Source organism: Hypomesus nipponensis, chromosome 2, assembly GCF_054491055.1.
Source record: "Hypomesus nipponensis isolate SF chromosome 2, ASM5449105v1, whole genome shotgun sequence".
Lineage (NCBI taxonomy): Eukaryota > Metazoa > Chordata > Actinopteri > Osmeriformes > Osmeridae > Hypomesus > Hypomesus nipponensis.
The window spans coordinates 2470298-2497500 of NC_140362.1; the positions used below are offsets into that span (position 1 = coordinate 2470298).

A 27203-nucleotide genomic window follows, 5' to 3' on the forward strand; every position below is an offset into this window, starting at 1 on the left:
ACACCACCCCACCCGGCCTGATTCAGTCCATCACACACATACACACACACACACCTGAGTAATGTTAGTGCCACAGTCAACACACAAACACCTTCACAGGTACTCCGCTAGTAAGAAGGATCTTCTGCTACATCATGACATCTTACCTTCACATTGTCTGGGTGGAGCCCCCCAGGGTGCTTGTCCATGTACTGGCACAGGTCAGTGTGCTGTCAGAAACACAACAACATGATATTACTATACAGGTCAGTGTGCTGTCAGAAACACAACAGCATGATATTACTATACAGGTCAGTGTGCTGTCAGAAACACAACAGCATGATATTACTATACAGGTCAGTGTGCTGTCAGAAACACAACAACATGATATTACTATACAGGTCAGTGTGCTGTCAGAAACACAACAACATGATATTACTATACAGGTCAGTGTGCTGTCAGAAACACAACAGCATGATATTACTATACAGGACAGTGTGCTGTCAGAAACACAACAACATGATATTACTATACAGGTCAGTGTGCTGTCAGAAACACAACAACATGATATTACTATACAGGTCAGTGTGCTGTCAGAAAAACAACAGCATGATATTACTAGACAGGTCAGTGTGCTGTCAGAAACACAACAGCATGATATTACTATACAGGTCAGTGTGCTGTCAGAAACACAACAGCATGATATTACTATACAGGTCAGTGTGCTGTCAGAAACACAACAGCATGATATTACTATACAGGTCAGTGTGCTGTCAGAAACACAACAGCATGATATTACTATACAGGTCAGTGTGCTGTCAGAAACACAACAGCATGATATTACTATACAGGTCAGTGTGCTGTCAGAAACACAACAGCATGATATTACTATACAGGTCAGTGTGCTGTCAGAAACACAACAGCATGATATTACTATACAGGTCAGTGTGCTGTCAGAAACACAACAACATGATATTACTATACAGGTCAGTGTGCTGTCAGAAACACAACAGCATGATATTACTATACAGGTCAGTGTGCTGTCAGAAACACAACAGCATGATATTACTATACAGGTCAGTGTGCTGTCAGAAACACAACAGCATGATATTACTATACAGGTCAGTGTGCTGTCAGAAACACAACAGCATGATATTACTATACAGGTCAGTGTGCTGTCAGAAACACAACAACATGATATTACTATACAGGTCAGTGTGCTGTCAGAAACACAACAGCATGATATTACTATACAGGTCAGTGTGCTGTCAGAAACACAACAGCATGATATTACTATACAGGTCAGTGTGCTGTCAGAAACACAACAACATGATATTACTATACAGGTCAGTGTGCTGTCAGAAACACAACAGCATGATATTACTATACAGGTCAGTGTGCTGTCAGAAACACAACAACATGATATTACTATACAGGTCAGTGTGCTGTCAGAAACACAACAGCATGATATTACTATACAGGTCAGTGTGCTGTCAGAAACACAAAAACATGATATTACTATACAGGTCAGTGTGCTGTCAGAAACACAACAGCATGATATTACTATACAGGTCAGTGTGCTGTCAGAAACACAACAGCATGATATTACTATACAGGTCAGTGTGCTGTCAGAAACACAACAGCATGATATTACTATACAGGTCAGTGTGCTGTCAGAAACACAACAGCATGATATTACTATACAGGTCAGTGTGCTGTCAGAAACACAACAGCATGATATTACTATACAGGTCAGTGTGCTGTCAGAAACACAACAGCATGATATTACTATACAGGTCAGTGTGCTGTCAGAAACACAACAGCATGATATTACTATACAGGTCAGTGTGCTGTCAGAAACACAACAGCATAATATTACTATACAGGTCAGTGTGCTGTCAGAAACACAACAGCATGATATTACTATACAGGTCAGTGTGCTGTCAGAAACACAACAGCATGATATTACTATACAGGTCAGTGTGGTGTCAGAAACACAACAGCATGATATTACTATACATGTCAGTGTGCTGTCAAAAACACAACAATATTACTGTACCATACACATCAACATAAGATACATTATTTAACACAAGTTAATCATCACAACACAACATCATAATCAACACACCAAAAAATGCAAGTGGGTATCATACACGTATTTCAAGACAAAGTTTTCTATTTTATTCATTTCCTATTTTACTGTTATTTCATGAGAAAAAGATTACGTTTCCTTATCTTTAATACTTTATATTTGTTCAACTGTTAAGCTAGAATTACACTGCTTTTTCTGAGGTCAAAACCAATGTCGACTAGAAGGTACATACATCTTGTCTGCATACAATGAATTGGATAATAATGTCCACCTCATATCAGCAACTACGTCTGCCAGAGATCAAATTTGTCTACAGAAGATGTGATGGAGGAGGGGGAATAGGGGAGAGGGAGGGAGGGAGGGGGTGAGGAGCATGGAGAGAGGGAGCTGGGGCGGGTGAGGAGAGAGGGGGAGGAGAGAGGGTGAGGAGGGGAGAGGGGGGAGTGGGTGAGGATCATGGAGAGAGGGGGAGGAGGGGAGAGGGAGCGAGGGGGTGAGGTGAGGAGAGAGGGGGAGGAGGGGAGAGGGAGGGGGTGAGGTGAGGAGAGAGGGGGAGGAGGGGAGAGGGAGGGAGGGGGTGAGGTGAGGAGAGAGGGGGAGGAGGGGAGAGGGAGGGAGGGGGTGAGGTGAGGAGAGAGGGGGAGGAGGGGAGAGGGAGGGAGGGGGTGAGGTGAGGAGAGAGGGGGAGGAGGGGAGAGGGAGGGAGGGGGTGAGGAGCATGGGGAGAGGGGGAGGAGGGGAAAGGGAGGGAGGGGGTGAGGAGCATGGGGAGAGGGGGAGGAGGGGAAAGGGAGGGAGGGGGTGAGGGAGGTTTAGGCGGTTGAGGAGGGCGGGAAGGAGGATGCACCTGTCTGGTGTGATGTGCTGCAGACAGACAGATCCAGGGAAGTGGTCAGCTTCATGTCTGGTATGTTACTCTGCAGACAGACACATCCAGCCTGTCTCCTCTTCAAACACCCTCCCTGACTCCCAAAATGGGTTTCCTCCATGAATTATTCAGACAGACTTACTAAACAAGCTCCAGCCACGCCTGCTCATCTTCTACCCCCTCTCTCCCTCTCCCTCTCCCTCTCCCTCTCCCTCTCCCTCTCCCTCTCCCTCTCCCTCTCCCTCTCCCTCTCTCTCTCTCTCTCTCTCTCTCTCTCTCTCTCTCTCTCTCTCTCTCTCTCTCTCTCTCTCTCTCTCTCTCTCTTCTTTCCATCTCTTGCCTATCCTTCTCTCCATCCCCTTTCTCTGTCTCTCGTTCTTTGAGCTATCCTCTCCATCTTTCCCCCAATCTAATCTTTCGCTGACCCTCGCCCCCTCCATCTCTCCCTCTCCTTGTCAATCATCATTACCCGCTATGCAGGCAGAAGAGCTGATTAGACCAGGCGAGGGCTCCTCTGCATTCTGTATGCAAATGAGGAGAGTATAAATGACAGGGGCGCAACGCTGACCCGTCAAATCTGTCCATTTCCCAGAAACACCCACACACTCTCCCTAGAAACACCCACACACTCTGTCAACCCAGTCTGAGGGTGAGGAGAGGGATGAGGAGAGGTCAACCCAGTCTGAGGATGAGGAGAGGGATGAGGAGAGGTCACACAGTCTGAGGATGAGGATGAGGTCAACCCAGTCTGAGGGTGAGGAGAGGTCACCCAGTCTGAGGATGAGGATGAGGTCAACCCAGTCTGAGGATGAGGAGAGGGATGAGGAGAGGTCACACAGTCTGAGGATGAGGAGAGGTCACCCAGTCTGAGGATGAGGAGAGGTCACACAGTCTGAGGATGAGGAGAGGTCACACAGTCTGAGGATGAGGAGAGGTCACCCAGTCTGAGGATGAGGAGAGGTCACACAGTCTGAGGCGAGATGTCCCTCATCCCAGCTGTGGTCTCTGAACCTTCTGAACCTTCTGTTGTCTGTGGAAAAGGATGCAGTGTGTGTGTGTGTGTGTGTGTGTGCTTGTTGGACTTTATGTTGGGGTGTGTAGTGCAATTTGTGTGCCTGGGTGTGTTGTGGACTGTGTGTTGTACTGTGTGTGTGTGTCAGGGTGTGTGCTGGACTTTGTATGTGTGAAGGCAGGATGTGTGTGTGTGTGTGTGTGTGTGTGTGAAGGCAGACACTCACCACATACTCAAAGACCAGCGTCAGGGTTTCCTTGGTGTGGATGATGTCATGCAACAGGACGATGTTCGAGTGCTTCAGGCCTTTCAGAAGAGACGCTGCAGAGGGGGGGGGGGAGGGGAGGGGAGGGGGAGAGGGAGGGAGGGGAGAGGGAGTGAGGGAGGGGGGAGAAGGGAGGGGGAAAGAGGGGGCGGTTAGAGAGAAAGAGGAGAGAAACAGATTGAAATGGAGAATAAAACATTGTACTGACACAGTGCTCTGTGCCCAGCCTCACCAGCCCAACACCCTGTAAACAACTTTCACCCCCTCCTCCCCCCTAACCTCCCCACATCCCTCACCTCACTCCCCCCCTCCTCCCCCCTAACCTCCCCACATCCCTCACCTCACTCCCCCCTCCTCCCCCCTAACCTCCCCACATCCCTCACCTCACTCCCCCCCTTCCTCCCCCCTAACCTCCCCACATCCCTCACCTCACTCCCCCCCTCCTCCCCCCTAACCTCCCCACATCCCTCACCTCACTCCCCCCCTCCTCCCCCCTAACCTCCCCACATCCCTCACCTCACTCCCCCCCTCCTCCCCCCTAACCTCCCCACATCCCTCACCTCACTCCCCCCCTCCTCCCCCCTAACCTCCCCACATCCCTCACCTCACTCCCCCCCTCCTCCCCCCTAACCTCCCCACATCCCTCACCTCACTCCCCCCCTCCTCCCCCCTAACCTCCCCACATCCCTCACCTCACTCCCCCCCCTCCTCCCCCTAACTTCCCCACACTCTGCCTCTAGCTACCCAATCAGAAAACAGGCGGACTTAGAGATCCCACCCACTACCATATCCCTCCACCCAGCCCCCTTCCACACACACCCACCCCTCCGCACACCCCCACCCCTCCACACCCCCACCCCTCCACACACCCCCACCCATTCACACACACCCACCCCTCCACACACCCCCACCCCTCCACACACCCCCACCCCTCCACACACCCCCACCCCTCCACACACCCCCACCCCTCCACACCCCCACCCCTCCAACCCCCAATTAGCGAGGAGCCAGCCGGAGACACACAGCTGACAGGATGCCTGTCTGCAAACACAGAAGACGCTTTCATTTAGAAAAGAGAGAGAGAGGGAGAGAGAGAGATAGAAGGTTAGAGAGAGGGAGAGATGGAGAGAGAGAGAGAGAGAGAGATAGAAGGTTAGAGAGAGGGAGAGATGGAGAGGGAGAGAGAGAAATAGAAGGTTAGAGAGGGGGAGAAATAGAGCGAGGGCAGAATATCAAGTGTGTGTTTTATTAGCAGAGTTGAATGGGATTCTCAGACTGATGTCAATGTGATTCATTCACACACACACACACACACACATACACACTGCAACAGGGAGAGACATCGACCAGGGGGATCTGACGAGCGGACCAGTGTATGTGACGGGTGTGTTGGGTGTGTGTGTGGGGGATGACAGAGTGTGTGTGGGGTGTGCGTGTGTGGATGTAGGGTGTGTGTGTATGTTGGAGTCTGTTGGGTGTGTGTGAAGGGAGTGCGACAGGTATGTGTTACACACACACACACACACACCTGGGTCTGGCTCAGGGTCTTTCTGCTGGATAATAAAGCAGTGTTCTATAATTCCATCCACGTTCCCAGAGCAGAAGCTTCCTAACCAGTAATTGCTGAATTAGTTCAATTTACAAAAGCCTTTCTGATCTGCTCCCGAGGAGGGTGTATGTATGTGTGTGTGTGTGTGGGGGGGGGGGGGGGGGGACTGAGTGGGGATAGGAATGGAAGGATAGAGTATGCAATGGAGAGAGGGGGAGGGATGGAGTGATAGAGATGGAGGGATGGAGTGATAGAGAAATGGAGGGATGGATGGAGTGATAGAGAAATGGAGGGATGGATGGAGTGATAGAGATGGAGGGATGGATGGAGTTATAGAGAAATGGAGGGATGGATGGAGTGATAGAGAGATGGAGGGATGGAGTGACAGAGAGATGGAGGGATGGAGTGATAGAGAAATGGAGGGATGGATGGAGTGATAGAGAAATGGAGGGATGGATGGAGAGATAGAGAGATGGAGGGATGGAGTGATAAAGATGGAGTGATAGAGAGATGGAGGGATGGATGGAGTGATAGAGAAATGGAGGGATGGATGGAGTGATAGAGATGGAGGGATGGATGGAGTGATAGAGAAATGGAGGGATGGATGGAGTGATAGAGAGATGGAGGGATGGAGTGACAGAGAGATGGAGGGATGGAGTGATAGAGAAATGGAGGGATGGATGGAGTGATAGAGAAATGGAGGGATGGATGGAGAGATAGAGAGATGGAGGGATGGAGTGATAAAGATGGAGTGATAGAGATGGAGGGATGGAGTGATAGAGATGGAGTGATGGAGTGATAGAGATGGAGGGATGGAGTGACAGAGAGATGGAGGGATGGAGTGATAGAGATGGAGGGATGGAGTGACAGAGAGATGGAGGGATGGAGTGATAGAGATGGAGGGATGGAGTGACAGAGAGATGGAGGGATGGAGTGATAGAGATGGAGAGGTGGAAGGGGCTCTGTTCATCAGTCCTACCCTTGCTGTCTCCCAGATCAAACAGACAGGATCATTTTCACATCTAAATTAAAAAGCCAGCTGGTGCCTGTGTAGAGGTGTGTGTCTCTCCTCCCTCCCTCCCTCCCTCCCCCCCCCCTCTCTCTCTCTCTCTCTCTCTCTCTTTCTCTCTCTCTCACACTGAGGAAACAGAAACACACTGCAGTAGCAATAAAGAAAAATAACTCTGCAATAGCTCCTGACTGTACAGGCCCCGCCCCACTTCCATGGAACAACAGGATCTGCCCCACCCCTTCAGAACTGGCCCCGCCCCCATAACTGGCCCCACCCCAAAAACTGGCCACATAACAGACGCCACCCCACCCCCACCACTGGTCCACCCCCACAACTGGCCCCGCCCCCACAACTGGCCCCGCCCCCACAACTGGCCCCGCCCCCACAACTGGCCCCGCCCCTACCTTCCCTGATGGCTGTAAAGGGCGTGCCCTCCTCCTCCTGCAGGCGAATCACCTTCAGCGCCACCAGCTTCCCGTTCACCCTAGCAACAACACAACCAATCAAAACATCAGCTGGGTAATGTGATTATTTAGCACTCAAATTCAGATGGCTCCTTGATTCTGACCACAGAAACACCGTTAGGACTAATGCTCTTCTGATCCTTGATCTTCTGCTGAACTTCCTACAAGCACTTGGATATCGCTTTGGATAAAAGCGTTTTCTAAATGGATAAAGCGTAAAAATGTAAATTGTATTTGTGTCTGTGGCCCGAGAGAGTGCCAGAGAGAGTGCAATATCCGTAGAGAGGCAGGGATGTGAGGAAGTCATTGGGGGTGTCGCTAGGGAGCTGCGAGCTGACGGCAGCTCCAGGACTGGCAGACCAGGGAGAACAGCTTTCTCACATCAAATACATCATACAAGACAGAAACACAAAATAACGTCATTAAGGTGAAAAATAGGCCAGATTAATTTCAATCTATAAGTGGTGAGTGGAAATGTAATTCTCTACATTTTCATTTGTCAGACCTGATTATTTTACTGCAGGGCAGAAACACAAAGGCAGAAGGGATGAATACAAATTTGAAACAATCGTTGCACTGTTTAATACCAGGGTCATTTAAAGAAACACACACAATTTCATGCTTAGCATTTGCATTTTCTTATTGCAGAAATAGAAAAATAATTATGTACAGAATAAGCACCATAGCCGTTGTGGCCCTTTCATTAACTCTCCCTCTTTCTGATTCATAATTACATGCTAGTATGTGCATATAAAATTGGTATTGCTTATCAAGCAAGATTGAGTCACTGAATCAAATTTGAAATTGACTTATAAACACAAAACACAACATTATTATTCTCTACGCCTAAGTCTCAACCACACACACACACACACACACACACACACACACACACACACACACACACACACACACACACACACACACACACACACACACACACACACACATATATACATACATATGCACATAAACACACACGCAACAAACACTATCTACTTACTTGCTTTTCCCTTTGTAAACAGTGGCGTACGATCCTTCTCCCAGCTTCTCTAGTTTCTCATAGGAGTCTGCCTTGCCAAACTTGGGACTTGTGGGCTGAAACACACAAAGGAAGACAGGGCTGCAGGGTTATCAGGGGCAGGGCTGCAGGGTTATCGGGGGCAGGGCTGCAGGGTTATCAGGGGCAGGGCTACAGGATTATCAGGGGCAGGGCTGCAGGGGTATCAGGGGCAGGGCTGCAGGGTTATTAGGAGCAGGGCTGCATGGCTATCGGGGGCAGGGCTGCAGGGTTATCAGGGGCAAGGCGGCAGGGTTATCAGGGGCAGGGCTGCAGGGTTATCAGGGGCAGGGTTATCAGGGGCAGGGCGGCAGAGTTATCAGGGGCAGGGCTGAAGGGTTGTCAGGGGCAGGGCGGCAGGGCTATCAGGGGCAGGGCGGCAGGGTTATCAGGGGTGGGGCTGCAGGGTTATCAAGGGTGGGGTTGCAGGGTTATCAGGGGCAGGGCGGCAGGGTTATCAGGGGCAGGACGGCAGGGTTATCAGGGACAGGGCAGCAGGGTTATCAGCGGCAGGGCGGCAGGGTTATCAAGGGTGGGGCTGCAGGGTTATCGGGGGCAGGGCTGCTGGGTTATCAGGGGCAGGGCTGCATGGTTATCAAGGCTGGAGGACAGGGTGACAGAGGTGCTTTTGAAAATATAGTATACAGGGTGTAGCTCACAAACACACACACACAGACTCACACAGACACAACAAGTAAGTAAAAATAGTTTGCTAAATGAAACCATAGTTAGGCTGTGTGTCACCTCTACCACAGTACCACAGTAGGGTGAGAGGGCTGTGTCACCTCCACCACAGTACCACAGTAGGGTGAGAGGACTGTGTCACCTCCACCACAGTACCACAGTAGGGTGAGAGGACTGTGTCACCTCCACCACAGTACCACAGTAGGGTGAGAGGACTGTGTCACCTCCACCACAGTACAGCAGTAGGGTGAGAGGACTGTGTCACCTCCACCACAGTACCACAGTAGGGTGAGAGGGCTGTGTCACCTCCACCACAGTACCACAGTAGGGTGAGAGGACTGTGTCACCTCCACCACAGTACAGCAGTAGGGTGAGAGGACTGTGTCACCTCCACCACAGTACAGCAGTAGGGTGAGAGGACTGTGTCACCTCCACCACAGTACCACAGTAGGGTGAGAGGGCTGTGTCACCTCCACCACAGTACCACAGTAGGGTGAGAGGGCTGTGTCACCTCTACCACAGTACCACAGTAGGGTGAGAGGACTGTGTCACCTCCACCACAGTACAGCAGTAGGGTGAGAGGACTGTGTCACCTCCACCACAGTACCACAGTAGGGTGAGAGGACTGTGTCACCTCCACCACAGTACAGCAGTAGGGTGAGAGGACTGTGTCACCTCCACCACAGTACCACAGTAGGGTGAGAGGACTGTGTCACCTCCACCACAGTACCACAGTAGGGTGAGAGGACTGTGTCACCTCCACCACAGTACCACAGTAGGGTGAGAGGACTGTGTCACCTCCACCACAGTACAGCAGTAGGGTGAGAGGACTGTGTCACCTCCACCACAGTACCACAGTAGGGTGAGAGGACTGTGTCACCTCCACCACAGTACAGCAGTAGGGTGAGAGGACTGTGTCACCTCCACCACAGTACAGCAGTAGGGTGAGAGGGCTGTGTCACCTCCACCACAGTACCACAGTAGGGTGAGAGGACTGTGTCACCTCCACCACAGTACCACAGTAGGGTGAGAGGACTGTGTCACCTCCACCACAGTACAGCAGTAGGGTGAGAGGACTGTGTCACCTCCACCACAGTACAGCAGTAGGGTGAAAGGACTTGGGAGGCAGAAGACAGTGCTGTCTAGGACCCTGGCCTGAATCTGACCCTCTATAGACCCTCATGTCTACTGCTCCCTGCCAGTCAGAGTGTGTGTGTGTGTGTGTGTGTGTGTGTATGTGTGGGAACCAGAAGTCCTCACAAGGACAGCAAACTAAGAAATACATTGGTCAAGAGAAGTTGTTCAGGTAGGCTGGGTCGTGAAAGTGTGTGTGTGTGTGTGTGTGTGTGAGAATCCTGGATGTGTGTGTGTTTGTGTGTGAGGATCCTGTAGGTGTGTGTGTGTGTGTGTGTGTGTGAGTGCGTGTGTGAGGATCCTGTAGGTGTCATGTATCTCAGTGTTCCTCAGGGATCATATGATACTGACTGTCACATATGATTCATGAGGTTCTTTCCTGACACACACCCTGGGTAAGAGAAGACCCGCGGTGACAACAGCCATCTGTATCCGTTACATAACACGGTGTGTGTGTGTGTGTGAGTGTGTGATCATTTTTAGACATGCCATTGCCTCAGCTAATGGTTGATGGACAGGAAACAGTTTTAGAAAGGTAGACACATCAGAGGTTCCCCAGAATGCACTATGCCTGACAACCCCCTTCACAACCACGTCTCTTCCTGAATCAGAAGAGTCACCAGCAGAACAAAAAATGTCTCGTCTCTGCATGCGTGCTGCATCCTTTATCTCCTTCTCTTACAGAACCCAACCAAGGACTTCACACTAAGAACCCTTCAGAAATATCATTTAATATTGTTCTCTAGGAGAACTGTGTTTCTGGTGGAGGAGAATAGGGCTGAGAGCTATGTGCTATAGTAGAAATAAGGTAGCTAGCGAGGTGTGGTCTGGTACAGTGGTAGAAGTAAGCTAGCTAGCTAGCAGTGTGTGGTCTGGTACAGTAGTAGAAGTAAGCTAGCTAGCTAGCAGTGTGTGGTCTGGTACAGTAGTAGAAGTAAGCTAGCTAGCTAGCTGCAGCAGCTTCAGAGTGACCTCAGTTTGATAGTGACTGGTGGTGGGACGGGTCGTAAACATGCATGTATCTGCTAAACGATTGACTGTTCATGCAGTGTGTCTGCAGGTAGTAGAAAACTGATTAAAAAATAACTATGGTAAATATATCTCATCAACGTACCGCGGTTCCACCTACCGGGATATACGCTTCTCACACTCACACTAACAGTCATGCCTGTTCTACTTTCTCTGATTGAGCTGCATCTGGTGAAGCCTGTTGTGGCTAAACACACACACCCCTCCATGCACACACACTTACACACCCCCTTCCTACACATACACACACACACACCCTCCCCCCCCCCCCCCCACACACACAGCCACCCCTCCACACACACACACTTGCCCTCCCTCCATCCCTCCACACACGCACCCTCCCTCCACACACACACACACACACACACTGTTGCAGTGCCAAGCCGTGTGAAGAGTCTCTCCGGAGTGGAGGAGTCCATCACGGCTTGATTGGGGCACAGGTCATCCACACAGACAGGGGGAGCTGTCACAAGCCACCTCATTACACTGATTCACTGATTGAGGGGAGAGGCTCTTTCCCCAGAGTCACGAGGGGAAGTCACTGCTCCATCTCCTCTTAAGTGCCCTGGGGTTGGAGGGCTGGCTGGCTGGCTTGTCGTCTATCAGTGTGGCTGTCTGTTTGTTTGGCAGGCTGGTTGTCTGTCTGGATGCAATAGGTGCACTCACAGCTCATGCATTTCCTCTGAAGCAGCAATCAAATGGATTATATCTACATCCATTAGTTGGTACTTTAGCCATTTCCATAAGTGTGTTCTATGGGTTCTGTCCTTTGTTTGCATTTGTGTGTGTGTGTGTGTGTGTGTGTGGAGGTGGAAGGTCACAGGCCAGGCTATCCTAGCAGGTCAGAGGTTAGATACATCAGGGCAATGTAACATGGCACAGCCCTCCCTCCCTTAAGACTCAGTATAGAGCCAGACACACAGCTGCACACACACACACACACTCACACACACACACACACACACACACACAAACACACACTCAGTTACTAAAGTCTAAACATTGCTCTTCCTATGACAGAGTATGACACGGCCGTCCCTCGGGCATCACCCTCAATGCATGCTGGAAGATTCAGTACATAAAGACCCACAGCTGTCAGGGTATGTGTGTGTGTTCAGGGGTGCATTCTGGTGAACAGAAGGTTTAATTGGTGGATGGAGTGTGTGAGGTGTTCTATGCTGGGTGCTGAGGCCCATGACTGTGCAGCTGCTTGGTGCTGAGGCCCATGACTGTGCAGCTGCTTGGTGCTGAGGCCCATGACTGTGCAGCTGCTTGGTGCTGAGGCCCATGACTGTGCAGCTGCTTGGTGCTGAGGCCCATGACTGTGCAGCTGCTTGGTGCTGAGGCCCATGACTGTGCAGCTGCTTGGTGCTGAGGCCCATGACTGTGCAGCTGAGCAGCACAGCATGCAGTCCTCTGCCAGAGTGCTACTCCATGAAATGTTAATATGAAACCAGGACAGGAAGAGACGTCGCTAGCAGGCTGAACGACAGAAGAAGACTCCCTTTACAGCTGGAGAGATCTGGAGCCATTTTTATGCCACACACACGCGCGCGCGCACAGACACACACACACACACACACACACACACACTGGCAGGTAATTAGTCAAGCACCATCTTCCCCTAATATATCTCATTTGTGCGCACAATAAACACAACTTAACAGAGGATGTGATTGAAACCTGAATCTCATCTCCATGGTGAAGGAACTGTGTTGTGGGTAAACAAGCTGATCACCCCGGCTCTGAGAGGCGGACTGTGATTGGTGTTTGCGACCGGCAAAATGAGGTTCTGCTAGTTCGAGAACACGAGAACATGGGAATGACAGCAGCAAGCCTCTCTGCTCACAGATGTTTCAAACAAGTGTGTTAACAAGATCAACACACGCGCACACACACACACACAAAGAAGTGTTTGACATGTAGAGTAGTCCGACAGGGTAAACACACACACGCTCATAGATAAATGATCATGTACAGGGCAAAGAAAGACACACACACACACACACACACAAGCACACAGTCAATTAGCATGCACACTAACAGGACACATGCATACCCACACAAACGCAGAGATACTGTATTAGCGTACTGATTTCAGCATGTACACTAACACAACACACACAGAGATGTTAGCATTAGCATGTACACTGACAGGACACACACACACACACAGATGTTAGCATTAGCATGTACACTGACAGGACACACACACACACACACAGATGTTAGCATTAGCATGTACACTGACGAGACACACACAGATGTTAGCATTAGCATGTACACTGACAGGACACACACACACACACAGATGTTAGCATTAGCATGTACACTGACAAGACACAACACAGATGTTAGCATTAGCATGTACACTGACAGGACACACACACACACATGTTAGCATTAGCATGTACACTGACAGGACACACACACACACACAGATGTTAGCATTAGCAGGTGTGCTAACAGGGCCCGCACACAGACACGCTCCCGGCCTGTCAGGACTCACAGAGCTGGGGCTGGAGTGTCGGCGTAGTTTGGGCGACTCCTTCCCGCTGGAGGAGCTCTTGGAGCTGATGCAGGTATTGTTCTCAGAGTGGACCCTCTTCACCTGGCTGGCCGGCTTGTCGAACGTGTCGAAGCCGCTCTGCGTGCGCTGGACCTTCCTGTCCTCAGGGATGGTGGCCAGGGGCTTGATGACCGAGTCGCTTCCCTGGCAGCCGCGCGTGGACATCTTCGTGACACATATCTGATAGGGGGGGGGGGGGGGGGGGGGGGTGTACAGAGAGACAGGGGGAGAACAAGAGAGAGATGAAGGGAGTGAGAGAGATAGAGAGGGAGGGAGGGAGAGGGGGGAGAGAAGGATATACAGAGAGACAGGGGGGGGGAAGAGAGAGATGAAGGGAGTGAGAGAGATAGAGAGGGAGGGTGAGAGAGGGGGAGAAGGATATACAGAGAGACAGGGGGGGGGGAAGATAAAGGGAAGAGAAAAAGAAAGTGAGATACCTTGTATTAATCGATGTTTGGCCCCAAAAAAGCTATCTCCCTCCTTCCTCTACTCGAACTACAAGCATCTTTTCATCTCTCTATCGGTCTGGATGTCTCCTTCCCTGCGGAGTTTCTGCTAGGATGAGAGTTCCTTCATCTCCATCTCTCTGATCAAAACAGCTCCAGTCTCCTCACTTTCAACGCTCCCTCACAGATTCCCACACACACGCACACACACACACAAACACACACGCACACACACACACACACACACACACAGATCCTCACCTACAGGCTCCTCTCCATTCTTACAGTAGACAATGCACACACTGGACACAAAACAGTCAGGTGGCGTGTCGTGTTGTGCCCCCCCCCCCCTCCTCCCAGATTAAATATTTAGCCCAGGACTCCCCAGTCCCGGCCTCTCTTATCACTCGACTCTCCAGCGAGGAAGGAGTCACCTTGCAGAGCGCGGCCAGCTAGGTTTACCCCGGCCCGCTTCCGAATGCGCGCTTGAACTTTTCCGCACACGAGCGACTTGTGTGGCCTGTGTATCTGCTGGTGGTTGGGGGGGGACGGCGAGGCGGGAGGTCAGGCGAAGGGAAAGCGACGCCGGCGTCTCTCGTTTCCGCTCTGTGATTTTAGCGGGAGCTGACGGGCCTCTGTCAGAAATACGGGTAGTGTGCAGTGTCCATGGCAACCATGTGTGTGTGCGTCTGTATGTGTTTGTGTGTGTTGGTCTGTGTGTGTATGTGTGTGTGTGTGTGTGTGTATCTAACACCCTCACGGCTGATGTGTGTATGAGTGTGTGTGTGTCTAACACCCTCACGGCTGCTATCAGGTCAGAGGGAGCCCAGACCCTACTAGTCACTAACAGACAGACGTGAAAACAAGACCTCCACAGGAGGAACTGACAACACCCCACTAACGAGCCACTCTACCCTTCAGACTAGAGAAGAAGAAGAAAGATTCTACCTTTCAGACTAGAGAAGAAGGAGAAAGATTCTACCCTTCAGACTAGAGAAGAAGATTCTACCCTTCAGACTGGAGAAGAAGAAGAAATATTCTACCCTTCAGACTAGAGAAGAAGAAGAAAGATTCTACCCTTCAGACTAAAGAAGAAGAAAGATTCTACCCTTCAGACTAGAGAAGACGAAGAAAGATTCTACCCTTCAGACTAGAGAAGAAGAAGACAGATTCTACCCTTCAGACTAAAGAAGAAGAAAGATTCTACCCTTCAGACTAGAGAAGAAGAAGAAAGATTCTACCCTTCAGACTAGAGAAGAAGAAGAAAGATTCTACCCTTCAGACTAAAGAAGAAGAAAGATTCTACCCTTCAGACTAGAGAAGAAGAAGATTCTACCCTTCAGACTAGAGAAGAAGAAGAAAGATTCTACCCTTCAGACTAGAGAAGAAGAAGAAAGATTCTACCCTTCAGACTAAAGAAGAAGAAAGATTCTACCCTTCAGACTAGAGAAGAAGAAGAAAGATTCTACCCTTCAGACTAGAGAAGAAGAAGATTCTACCCTTCAGACTAGAGAAGAAGAAGAAAGATTCAAGGGTTAGGAGACCGTTCAATGCCCAGGGTAATGTCATCTCACACTTAGGGAAACGCACACATACACATACAGACACACAGACGCATAGATACACACACAAACACACACACAGAGACCCATTGGACACACATATCCACACACACACACAGAGTATTTGTCCACACATGACTGAGTACACACAGACACACACTATATGTTCCCGCATGTGTGAGTACACGCAAATAGCCTTCTTGTAAACATGGACAAACATAGCCACAGTAAGGGCCATCATCCTCGCTCAGTGTCCGTGGAGAAGGCATGTGTAAACAAACAAGTTTTGCACGCTATGTCTAAGTCCGGCATCCTACATCCTGCATCATGCATCCTATATCCTACATCATGCATCATGCATCCTATATCCTACATCATGCATCCTATATCCTACATCATGCATTATACATCCTAACTCCTGTATCCTACATGCTAGATCATGCATCCTGCATCCTATATCCTTCACCGAGAGAGCGAGAGAGAGGAAAAAAGAGAGAGAAACCGAGAGGCAGGGACTGAGAGAGAGACAGAGAGAAAGTGAGAAAGAGACAGAGGGAGACAGAAAGTGAAAAAGAGACAGAGAGACAGAGACTGAGAGAGAGACAGAGAAAGTGACAAAAGAGAGAGAGAGAGAGAGAGAGAGACCTTACGATTAGGATTAGGGTTCCAGGTTAAGTGGGGGAGAGGGGGGGGGGATGGGGGGGGGTTGCTGTCCTGATGGCAGCAGCTGAGTGCCTCATGATGACATTAGCGTGAGTGATGTTCACAACCACACATCTCTGGAGGAGTGTTCTCCTTCCCAAACGCTGTCAACCCCCCTCTCCCCCACCGCTCATCACCCCCAACACTGGGTTAAATGCACATCCTCTCCCAGCCTTGTTAAGTCAGCCACCCTCACTACCCCCCCTGGAGTATGTCACTTCCTGTCCCGCGCAGACAAAGGCCCTGTCTGCCAGCCCGGATCACTCTCAGTTCTGAGAAAGGAGATGGTGAGGCAATACGCCGAGTGGAAAACAATACCTCATCCTCCTCCTCCACCTCTCCTCGCTCGCTATCTACGGCACAGGCTATTGTGTTGGAGGTGATTGGCTGCAGGGCAGGGGGGGCGGGGCAGGGCGAGTGGGGGGCTTGTTGGTGCTAACTTGGCGGCATCTTTCACAGCTTCTATTGTTGGAGAGCTCCCTGGCGCGGTGTGGCTTTCACATGTCAAAGCACGGACACCTCCACAAGGGAACGCTTAGAGCTGGAAGACACACCGCTGGGGAGGGAGGGAGGGAGATGGAGAGAGGGATGGATGGATGGAGGGACAGACAGATGGAACCTGGAACAGGGTCAGGTCATAGTGTACACCTACAGGAGGGTAGATCTATCTCACCAGGAACAGGATTGAACAGGCCTCGACCCTGACAGTCAATAGTATCATAGCAGAAATTGTTTTTAGATTCAATCCCAAATGAACCTAGTTCCCAACTAAGTAATTCCTGCTGTAGCTACCGCGGTAATCGGTAATGTAAGAGTTAATTATTCCAGTATAAATAGCTAAACCCATGGTTATGTTCATGCTCATCCCTCCTGGAGAATGGTGAGCTACCAAGCCCTGAGTTATGTGGATGTCTCTCTGATCACTTGCTAATTAGCATCAACGGCGTAACAAGATATGCAGTGTCCATCCTCTGGCCCAATTCTGGCATCGTTACTGGAGATGAAACACTCTCTCAGAAGATGCTAGACCACGGCGGTTACAAGATCAAGGAAGACACACTGCATGTCTGTTGATGCAGGGTCTGAACTGTTCTGTCTGGTTGGTGTCTTTTAAGAGTCAGAGTGAGAGAGCTGGGGAGGTTGTGATCGTGAAATGACAAGGGTGAACCTCGCCCAGCCTACACCCTCCAGTCTGCCCTATCCCAGCCCTGCCTACACCCTCCAGTCTGCCCTACCCTAGCCCTGCCTGGCCTTCTCCAGTCTGCCCTACCCTAGCCCTGCCTGGCCTCCTCCAGTCTGCCCTACCCTAGCCCTGCCTGGCCTGAGCTGGACCACAGAGCAGTACATCAAACATGGTAATCTGCAGAGAGAAAGCCAGGTACAAACTGAACCCTGAACCAGGCCTGGTCCAGGAGGCCCTGGTGTTCAGTCAGGGTCAGGTCATTGGTCACCCTGGCTCCAGGGCCAAGCCCCTGATCACATACAGCTTCTCACAGTATCAATCCTGGTTTGAAATGAGCTCCAGCCCTATGGAACCTAGCCTAGCCTAGTCTATTTAAGATTAACCCAGCCTAGCCTAGCCTAGCCAAACTAAGGCTATATTAACCCACCCCAGGCTAACCTAGCCTAGCGTAGCCCACCCCAACCTAGCCTAACCTAACCTAGCTCAGGCTAACACCCAGCCTACCCTGTTTACTGAGCCTCAGAGAGAAGGGGGGGCCCTAATGTAAAGATATCAGTTTCACATAATGATGCTGGGCCTGAAGCTCTAAGTGGAAGCCCTTCATACATTACATCACTGCCAGATGAAGAGCCTTGCACTCTGCTGAATGTGTGCCTCTCTCTCTCTCTCTCTCTCTCTCTCTCTCTCTCTCTCTCTCTCTCTCTCTCTCTCTCTCTCTCTCTCTCTCTCTCTCCCTCCATGTGTCCCTCCATGTGTCCCTCCATGTGTCCCTCTGTTCTCTCTTAACTCTCTGTCTGTCTGTCTGTCTGTCTGTCTGTCTGTGTCTCTCTCTCTCTCTCTCTCTCTCAGCATAAACAAGGTGAGTGTATGGCTAGCGTGGCATCATGATGAGTGAGGCTTCATGCTCTGCACCCAAAGACTGTGGCAGTCAGTCAGCCTGTCTCACAGCGCCTGGAACGCAGTAACACTTCATCCAGGATGTGAAGTGACCCTCTCCAGCACCATCCCGCCAGGTGCCTGTGAGTCCCCTTGGCCCTGAGAAGGTCTCACTGGGTCACAGGGGACTCTCACATCAAGGCAGGAGCGCACGGGCATCAACAACCCTGAGAGTGTAAGATATGCATGAGCAAACATCACAACAATGTGTGAGTAAAGAAACAACTAGCAGGTGTCATTAGACCAAGGGGAAGGCGAGTGGACCGTGGTTGACAGTAGAACTGACACAGCTGCTACATCGAGGCCGCCTGGTTCCAAACCGACTTCCCTACGTTTAGCGGGGTTGGACCCCAGTTGCTGGTGCACTGAGGAGGGAACACAGACCCTGGCTGAGATGTCAACCCTGATGGGGTTTATCCTAACCCTAACCCTAAGAACTTATCTACAGACTAGGACCACATTCTGTCTAGCCAACATCCATCTACTGACTCACTTGACTCCTTCGCCTGTCTCTTTTCTCTCCCAACCTCCCTCTCTCCCCACTTCCCTCCCTCTCTCTGGTCTTCCTGATTGGTTGTCTTCCTGGTCTCCAGCCCGCTTGCCTGCACCTGTCCACATCTCCTTCCCCTTTATCCTTCTCTCCCTCCACCCTCCTCTTCCTCCATCTGTCTTCCTCTCTCCCTCCCGAGTTGGGGGTGATGAGCACCCTCTGGGAAATCTTCCGGTAACATCTCCCTGTACTCAGAGCCACAGGACCATTAACAAAAGCTGCGGTGTCATGGAATTTGAATTTATCAAGTTACCTGAAACAGAGTCTACGTTTTCAGCGTGGTTATTTTTGGCCATGCACGAGGCTGTTTGTCAATGGTTCATGTTTTCGCATTTCGCCTGACCCAATAAAATAATGTTGCGTCGCGCTGAGTAGGAATGCTCCCTTTCAAACCCTTTCTACTGACTTTAAACATCTCTTAAATCTTTTTTTCTTCCAATGTTCGTTTTTGTTTTTCTTCCTAGTCTCTCTTCCTTACTCTACCTTCTCCTCCCCCAGGGGTGACATTGCCAGTCCCCAGGGTACGAAGACAGGCAGAGAGAGGAGAGGAAGAGAGACAGAGAGACAGGAGGAGAGAGAGAGAGAGAGAAACAGGGACAAGAGGAGAGAGAGACAGACAGGAAGCCAGGCAGAGAGAGAGGAGAGGGAGAGAGACAGGAGGAGAGAGAGAGAGAAAGGGGGAAAGGCAGAGAGAGAGGAGAGGGAGAGAGACAGGAGCAGAGAGAGAGAGAAAGGGGGAAAGGCAGAGAGAGAGGAGAGGGAGAGAGACAGGAGCAGAGAGAGACAGACAGGGAGACATGCAGAGAGGGAGGGACAGGGAGAGAGAAAGGGAAATACAAGAGAGACAAGGAGGGAGAGAGAGAGACAGGGAGAGAGGGAGAAAGAGAGAGTACTACACCACTACACAGCTGTCTCTGTTAGCTGAGAGATTGTATGCCAGACGGAGGGAAGGCGGTACAAGAGGAATGAAAGAAAACTGCGGAACTGAGAGAAAGAGAGTAAGACAGACAGTGAAAGACAGGGAGAGGTGGGAAGATAGAGAGACATAGAGGGAGAGAGTAGTAGATTATCTCTGCAGGCTCACTGTTGGCAAACAGCAGATGAGGCCACTAACAGCCCTTCGACACACCTCCCTTCTCACTCTCCTTCATTCATCCCCCCATCCCTCCCTCGCTCCATCCTCCACAATCAGACGCAGCTAGTCTCAGGTGGGCCAGTAGTGAGCTAGCACACACACACACATCACGCTGCACACACACACACACACACACACACACACACATACAGATTCAACGCTGATCCTGTCAGATATACTCTAGATACAACGTCAACATGCTTATCCCATGTTCAGCATGTGTCTGGGGGATTCTGTTCCCGCTCAATCACATCACGCACACAAACACACGCGCACGCACGAGCTGGCATTCACAGCTGCACCCGGAGCGAAGGAGGGAAGGAGGGAGGGAGGGATGCAGGAAATAAGAGCTAAGTCAGTCTTCTTCTTACCTTATAGCAGGATGCCACTATGGAACAGACAGCGTAGTCATACTAATCACTCTGCCTGCAAAACCTGCTCAAAACATCCCTCTCTCTCCCTGTCTATCTCTCTCTCTCACACTCCCTTCCTCCCTCACATTCTCTCCCTCTCACCGCACTAACAGACTGGGAGCGACGAGATCGTACCAGGAGCCGGGAGGAGGTGGGGGGAGTGAGGGGAGGTAAAATCCGAGAGGAGGGAGAGCTTGAAGACCTTGTTCTCTCACAGCCCTGACTTGGGCAGCGGGGGTGCGCTGGGATCGTGTCGCGGGGCAGCAGGTGGGTGAGAGGGACTCTCCTGAGGGTGCGTCAGCGATCCCCTCCAGCCCAGCGGCCCCCGCATCGCAGCAGAGATGGTACGGCCCTCGGAGTTTGAGGAAGCAGAGTGTGGAAGTGGAGTCTGCATCGACGGAGCTGGCGTTACTGACTGTGACTGTGTGCGTCTCTGTGTGTGTGAGAGTGTATGTGTGTGTGAGCTGTAGTAGAGTGTCTCATCTTGTTATTCTGCATCATGGCCACTGTTTTGCCTCTCCTGGAGTTCTGTACCAGTGGACACACTTACACACTGACACACAATAGCAAGACGGTTGAATTTCCTTTGGGATTTATGAAGTGATTTTAAGATGAGAACACGTACACGTGTAGCTAGGCTTAACTGTGTGTGTGTGTGCGTGTGTAGGTGTGTGTGTGTTACCAAGATTAACTAGGGCAGGCTACTGTATGAAGACTAAGCCAAAAACAATTGATTATCTTTCTACCAACCCCCCTCCCCTCCCAGCCTCCCTGCTTGTCTTGCAGCACTGGGGTGTAACTTGACCCCTGGCCCCACCTTACCCTGGAGGGACTACAAACATGGCAGCTGCTCCCAGCTAAGGGGGTTAGCTTTGATGCTCATTAGCTCAGGCTGGAGAGACTACAAACATGGCAGCCGTTGTCAGGTATAAATGAAATAAACACAAGTATTTGTGTTAATTACCCTGTTGAATTTTAAAAGGCATTTTGCATGCAGTGGGCATTGACCAAAATGTTTTGACACACCACAACCTCTCCCTCTCCCTCTCCCTCTCCCTCTCCCTCTCCCTCTCCCTCTCCCTCTCCCTCTCCCTCTCCCTCTCCCTCTCTCTCTCTCTCTCTCTCTCTCTCTCTCTCTCTCTCTCTCTCTCTCTCTCTCTCTCTCTCTCTCCCTCCCTCCCTCCCTCCCACCACTCTCTCTCTCTCTCCCTCTCTCTCTCTCCCTCGTGGGTGACCTTGACAGACAAGCCAGTTGCCACAGTAACAGGAGTGTGTCTATTGTGTTTAGGGGTCTCCACACACACCTGAGGCCAAAAGCATGACACACACACACACACACACACACACACACACACACACACACTGCCTGTGTGACAGTTAGGATGCTTCTCCTGGCTCTGGGGAAAGCGGACAGGCTATCATTTACAACATCCTCTGGTAAAATGGATATTTGCAAGTTAATGGGATCTTAATCCATGACCGTACTGTGACACTGTCTGGGCGACACTGTGGAACACACACACACACACACACACACCTACACACGTACACACACACACACATACACACGTACACACACACACACACGCACACACGTACACACAAACACACACACACACGTCCAGCGTGTTGGAAGGCACTAGTCTGTGAGTGAAGAATAGCAACAGAGCAGAAGTGTCTGTGTCATGTATCATTCAGACCTGCACACACACACAGGACACTCTCCCTATCACACACACCCACACCATGGCAGAAGGGGTGCTGAAGGGATGATGAAGAACAGAGCAGAAGAGAGTAGGACAGGAGAGGAGGGTGTAGGGAGAGAGAAGAGGTGGAGAGGAGAGGAGGTGGAGAGGAGAGGACAGGAGGAGAGAGGGGGAAGGGGGGAGGGTGTAGGGAGGGAAAGGGCAGGGCAGGGCACAGCAGGGTCTGGCACCATGAGAGGGATGGATTCTTTAGACTGGAAGACACATAGGAGCACCAGCCCCAAGTCTGCCCTGTCCTTAGACACACACACACACACACACACACGCACGCACGCACCCTTCTCACTGGATTTACACTCCAGCCCTATAGCCTTTTCCCCCCCATCCCATCATCTCTTCTTCCTGCCCTCCCCCTCTAACCTCCTCTCTCCTACCCCTCAAACCTCTCCTCTCCCTGCCCTCTCCTCTCCCTGCCCTCTCCTCTCTCTGCCCTGCCCTCTCCTCTCCCTCTCCCTGCCCTCTCCTCTCCCTCTCCTCTCCTCTCTCTGCCCTCTCCTCTCCTCTCCCTCTCCTCTCCCTGCCCTCTCCTCTCCTCTCCCTCTCCTCTCCCTGCCCTCTCCTCTCCCTCTCCTCTCCTCTCCTCTCCTCTCCTGCCCTCTCCTCTCCTCTCCCTCTCCTCTCCCTGCCCTCTCCTCTCCCTGCCCTCTCCTCTCCCTGCCCTCTTCTCTTCCCTACCCCTAGCCTCAAGGCTCCTTCTCCCAGGGAGGAATAGCAGTTCATAAAGGCCCCTGAGGGTAAAACCTCTCAAATCCTCATTACCCCCCTACTCCCCCCCCACGCCCCCATCTACCTCTCCCTCACCCCTCTGGTGACCCCCACATCTCCGCTACGCTGGATAATTCATTTTGACGGATGGCTTCCTGCCTCCCTCACATGTCTCTCTCTCTCTCTCGTTCCCTCTGTATGTCTCTCTCTCTCAGTTATACACCCATGAATAGTGTGTTGCAGGGTCCCAATCTCAGGTGTGTGTGTGTGTGTGAGAGAGAGAGAGAGAGAGAGAGAGAGAGAGAGAGAGAGAGAGAGAGAGAGAGAGAGAGAGAGAGAGAGAGAGAGAGAGAGAGAGAGAGAGAGAGAGAGAGAGAGAGAGAGAGAGAGAGAGAGAGAGAGAGAGAGAGAGAGAGAGAGACTGACTGACTGACTGACTGACTGACTGACAGATACAGAGTGGTATTCCATCTTCCTCAGGTTCCAGGGTCTGGGTCACACGTCAATCACTCTCTGCCCTCGCTCCATCTGCTCCCGGCAGCTAATGACCTCATCAGTACGAGACTACAGCATCACAACACACAGACGACACCTAGGCGTCTCCATGGATACGGAACGGCGATGACCACGGCAGGTGTAGGCTACCATGGGGCCATGTTTGGATTAGGGATGTCATCTGTGATATTATTTGTAAAGTTATGTGCGATATTACTTGTAAAATCAATTGTGAAATCATTTGTTATATTATTTCTTTCTGTTGTCCAATCTACAACCCAAGCAGTGGAGTTGTAGAGGCTTGAGGTTCAAGGTTTTTGAACCTAGCAAAAAATACATTTCCAACCTAACCTATTTAGGCATTCAAAGCCTCGACAGCTGTTCCAGAACGTCATTATTGTGGGGCGTTTTCCCTGCTACCTCACTGCTGTCGTAGGGTTACTGCTACTCACTTCTTACTTCACTAGATGGGATTGTTGCATCATTTGTCAGGGCGCTGTACTGGACTGAACCCAGAATGAAGCACTACACACACAGACACACACACACACACACACACACAGACACACACACAGACACGCAATACTTAGTAAGGCCAGACTGTAGTAGGGACTACAGTTCCCTAGAAGAAGTAACTCTCTCTGAAGGTGATTTCATTCCTCCAGTCGTCAAACTGGCTGTGATCCTGCAGCTCTACGGAGGAGCAGACTAGCTCTGCTCCACCACCAGAGAGACCAGGCTAGCTCTGCTCCACCACCAGAGAGACCAGGCTAGCTCTGCTCCACCACCAGAGAGACCAGGCTAGCTCTGCTCCACCGCCAGAGAGACCAGGCTAGCTCTGCTCCACCGCCAGAGAGACCAGGCTAGCTCTGCTCCACCGCCAGAGAGACCGGGCTAGCTCTGCTCCACCGCCAGAGAGACCGGGCTAGCTCTGCTCCACTGCCAGAGAGACCAGGCTAGCTCTGCTCCACCGCCAGAGAGACTGGGCTAGCTCTGGTCCACCACCAGAGAGACCGGGCTAGCTCTGCTCCACCACCAGAGAGACCGGGCTAGCTCTGCTCCACCACCAGAGAGACCAGGCTAGCTCTGCTCCACCACCAGAGAGACCAGGCTAGCTCTGGTCCACCACCAGAGAGACCAGACTAGCTCTGCTCCACCACCAGAGAGAGCAGACTAGCTCTGCTCCACCACCAGAGAGAGCAGGCTAGCTCTGCTCCCCCACCAGAGAGAGCAGGCTAGCTCTGCTCCACCACCAGAGAGACAGGGCTAGCTCTGGTCCACCACCAGAGAGACCAGACTAGCTCTGCTCCACCACCAGAGAGAGCAGACTAGATGTGCTCCACCACCAGAGAGAGCAGGCTAGCTCTGCTCCCCCACCAGAGAGAGCAGGCTAGCTCTGCTCCACCACCAGAGAGACAGGGCTAGCTCTGGTCCACCACCAGAGAGACCAGACTAGCTCTGCTCCACCACCAGAGAGAGCAGACTAGCTCTGCTCCACTGCCAGAGAGAGGAATTACGCCCGGTAATTACGAGAGTTCAACTTGGTAACAGCCAGCCAACTTGGCCAGGAGATGAGAGTGCATGAGCTAGCCCTGGGTGGACAAGCTGGCTGTGTCTAGACCTGCTCACAGCCCCTGCTCAGCATGCTGATGGAGGGTTGAACACACACTCCACAACACACACTCTCTGCAGAACCCACACTCGCTCCACAACACACAGTTGTCGTGAGGGCCCAAGCCCCCCCCCCCCTCCCTCTTGTTTACAGGAGGACCTCAGTCCAAACTCACCTCATGTTTACAGGAGGACCCCAGTCCTAACTCACCTCATGGAGCAAGGCGACGGCGTGCCAGGGACAGAAGCGAGCGACGCCGCAGAAACACCAGCTCCACTGGACGTCTGCCATGACGGCTTAGTGAGGGAACCTAACCCTGCAACAACTGCTGCTGCGTGCCTCCCTGCTGCCTCCAGCTGCTAATATCCCTGTCTGTGTCGTGTGCTCGTGTTTGACGGTATTCACACTATGGCCTGCCCTAATTTCTCTTAAACTCAGGTGGCATATCTGTGCTACCCTCCCTCCATCCCTCCCTCACGGATTTCATGCTTCGTCCTGCCTCTTTACCATCAGACTGTCATTGTTATTCTTCACTTCTCCACCTCCAGCTACACAGATCAATAGGAGAACCCAATCACACACACACACACACACACACACCCCAACAACAACAACGACCACAGCAGCATATTGGAAAACACTTCTGATTGCCTGCAGAGTGTAACATTGCAATTAATTTGAGACTTATTAATGAATGGGTACCTTTAACCAGAGGAAAACATATTTCTGACCATTCCCTTCTCCTACTGGCCACAGAGAACACATCTGTCTGTGATCTTCTGTTCTCCTCTCTCCCCCTCTCCTCTCCTGCTCCTCTCCTCTTTCCCCCCCTCCTCCTCCCTACCCTCCCCTTCTCCCTCATCCTCATTCCACCCCACCACTCTCTCCTTCCCTGCCCTGCCCTTCCTCCTGTCCCCTCCCCTCCCCTCCCCTCCCCTCCTCTCCCCCCTCTCTTCAGCTCGGTGCTGACTCCAGCTAATCTCCAGGCTGACAGTACAATCCCTGGCAGCTGCAGCACAAACACACTCACTGAGGAGTCGAGCGCCCAATCTGAAGACGGAGCCGTAATAATCCCTATTCATCACACACACACTGCACAGCCAGGCCTGGCCCCAGGCAGAGGGATTAACTGCCCTCAGATTAACTTCTCTCCCAAATTAAGTCACGGAGCAAGGAGAGAGAGACAGGCTCACAGGTAGAGCCCAGAATAAGATATGAAATACAGTTCTGACGTGGGGATGAAGGGATGAGAGGAGAAAGCTGAGAGAAGAAGAAAGGAGGGGAGAAGAGTGAGGGAAAGAGAGGAGAAGTTAGGAAGGGAGAGAGAGAAGATGAGGAGAGGAATGGCAGAGGGAGGGGAGAGAGAGAAGATGAGGAGAGGAAGGGCAGAGGGAGGGGAGAGAGAGAAGATGAGGAGAGGAAGGGCAGAGGGAGGGGAGAGAGAGAAGATGAGGAGAGGAAGGGCAGAGGGAGGGGACAGAGAGAAGATGAGGAGAGAAAGGGCAGAGGGAGGGGAGAGAGAGAAGATGAGGAGAGGAATGGCAGAGGGAGGGGAGAGAGAGAAGATGAGGAGAGGAAGGGCAGAGGGAGGGGAGAGAGAGAAGATGAGGAGAGGAAGGGCAGAGGGAGGGGAGAGAGAGAAGATGAGGAGAGGAAGGGCAGAGGGAGGGGAGAGAGAGAAGATGAGGAGAGGAAGGGCAGAGGGAGGGGAGAGAGAGAAGATGAGGAGAGGAAGGGCAGAGGGAGGGGAGAGAGAGAAGATGAGGAGAGGAAGGGCAGAGGGAGGGGAGAGAGAGAAGATGAGGAGAGGAAGGGCAGAGGGAGGGGAGAGAGAGAAGATGAGGAGAGGAAGGGCAGAGGGAGGGGACAGAGAGGAGATGAGGAAAGGATGGTGAGGTTCTCATTCCAACACCAGCCAGCCAACACCAGCCAGCCAACACCAGCCAGCCAACACCAGCCAGCCAACACCAGCCAGCTA

At 51.5% G+C, this 27203-nt stretch overlaps 1 protein-coding gene across 1 annotated transcript in view; it reads right to left on the bottom strand.

Annotated features, from left to right (window-relative positions):
* Positions 1-27203, bottom strand: part of cdk14 (cyclin dependent kinase 14) — a 99899-nt gene that overhangs the window by 54337 nt on the left and 18359 nt on the right. Inside the window, exons 3-7 of the mRNA XM_084702267.1 lie at positions 13661-13900; positions 8248-8342; positions 7185-7264; positions 4181-4275; positions 147-209 (exon numbers count right to left, since the gene is read on the bottom strand). Of these exons, the coding sequence (XP_084558393.1) occupies positions 147-209; positions 4181-4275; positions 7185-7264; positions 8248-8342; positions 13661-13900 (573 nt within the window). The remainder of the gene's footprint in view (positions 1-146; positions 210-4180; positions 4276-7184; positions 7265-8247; positions 8343-13660; positions 13901-27203) is intronic.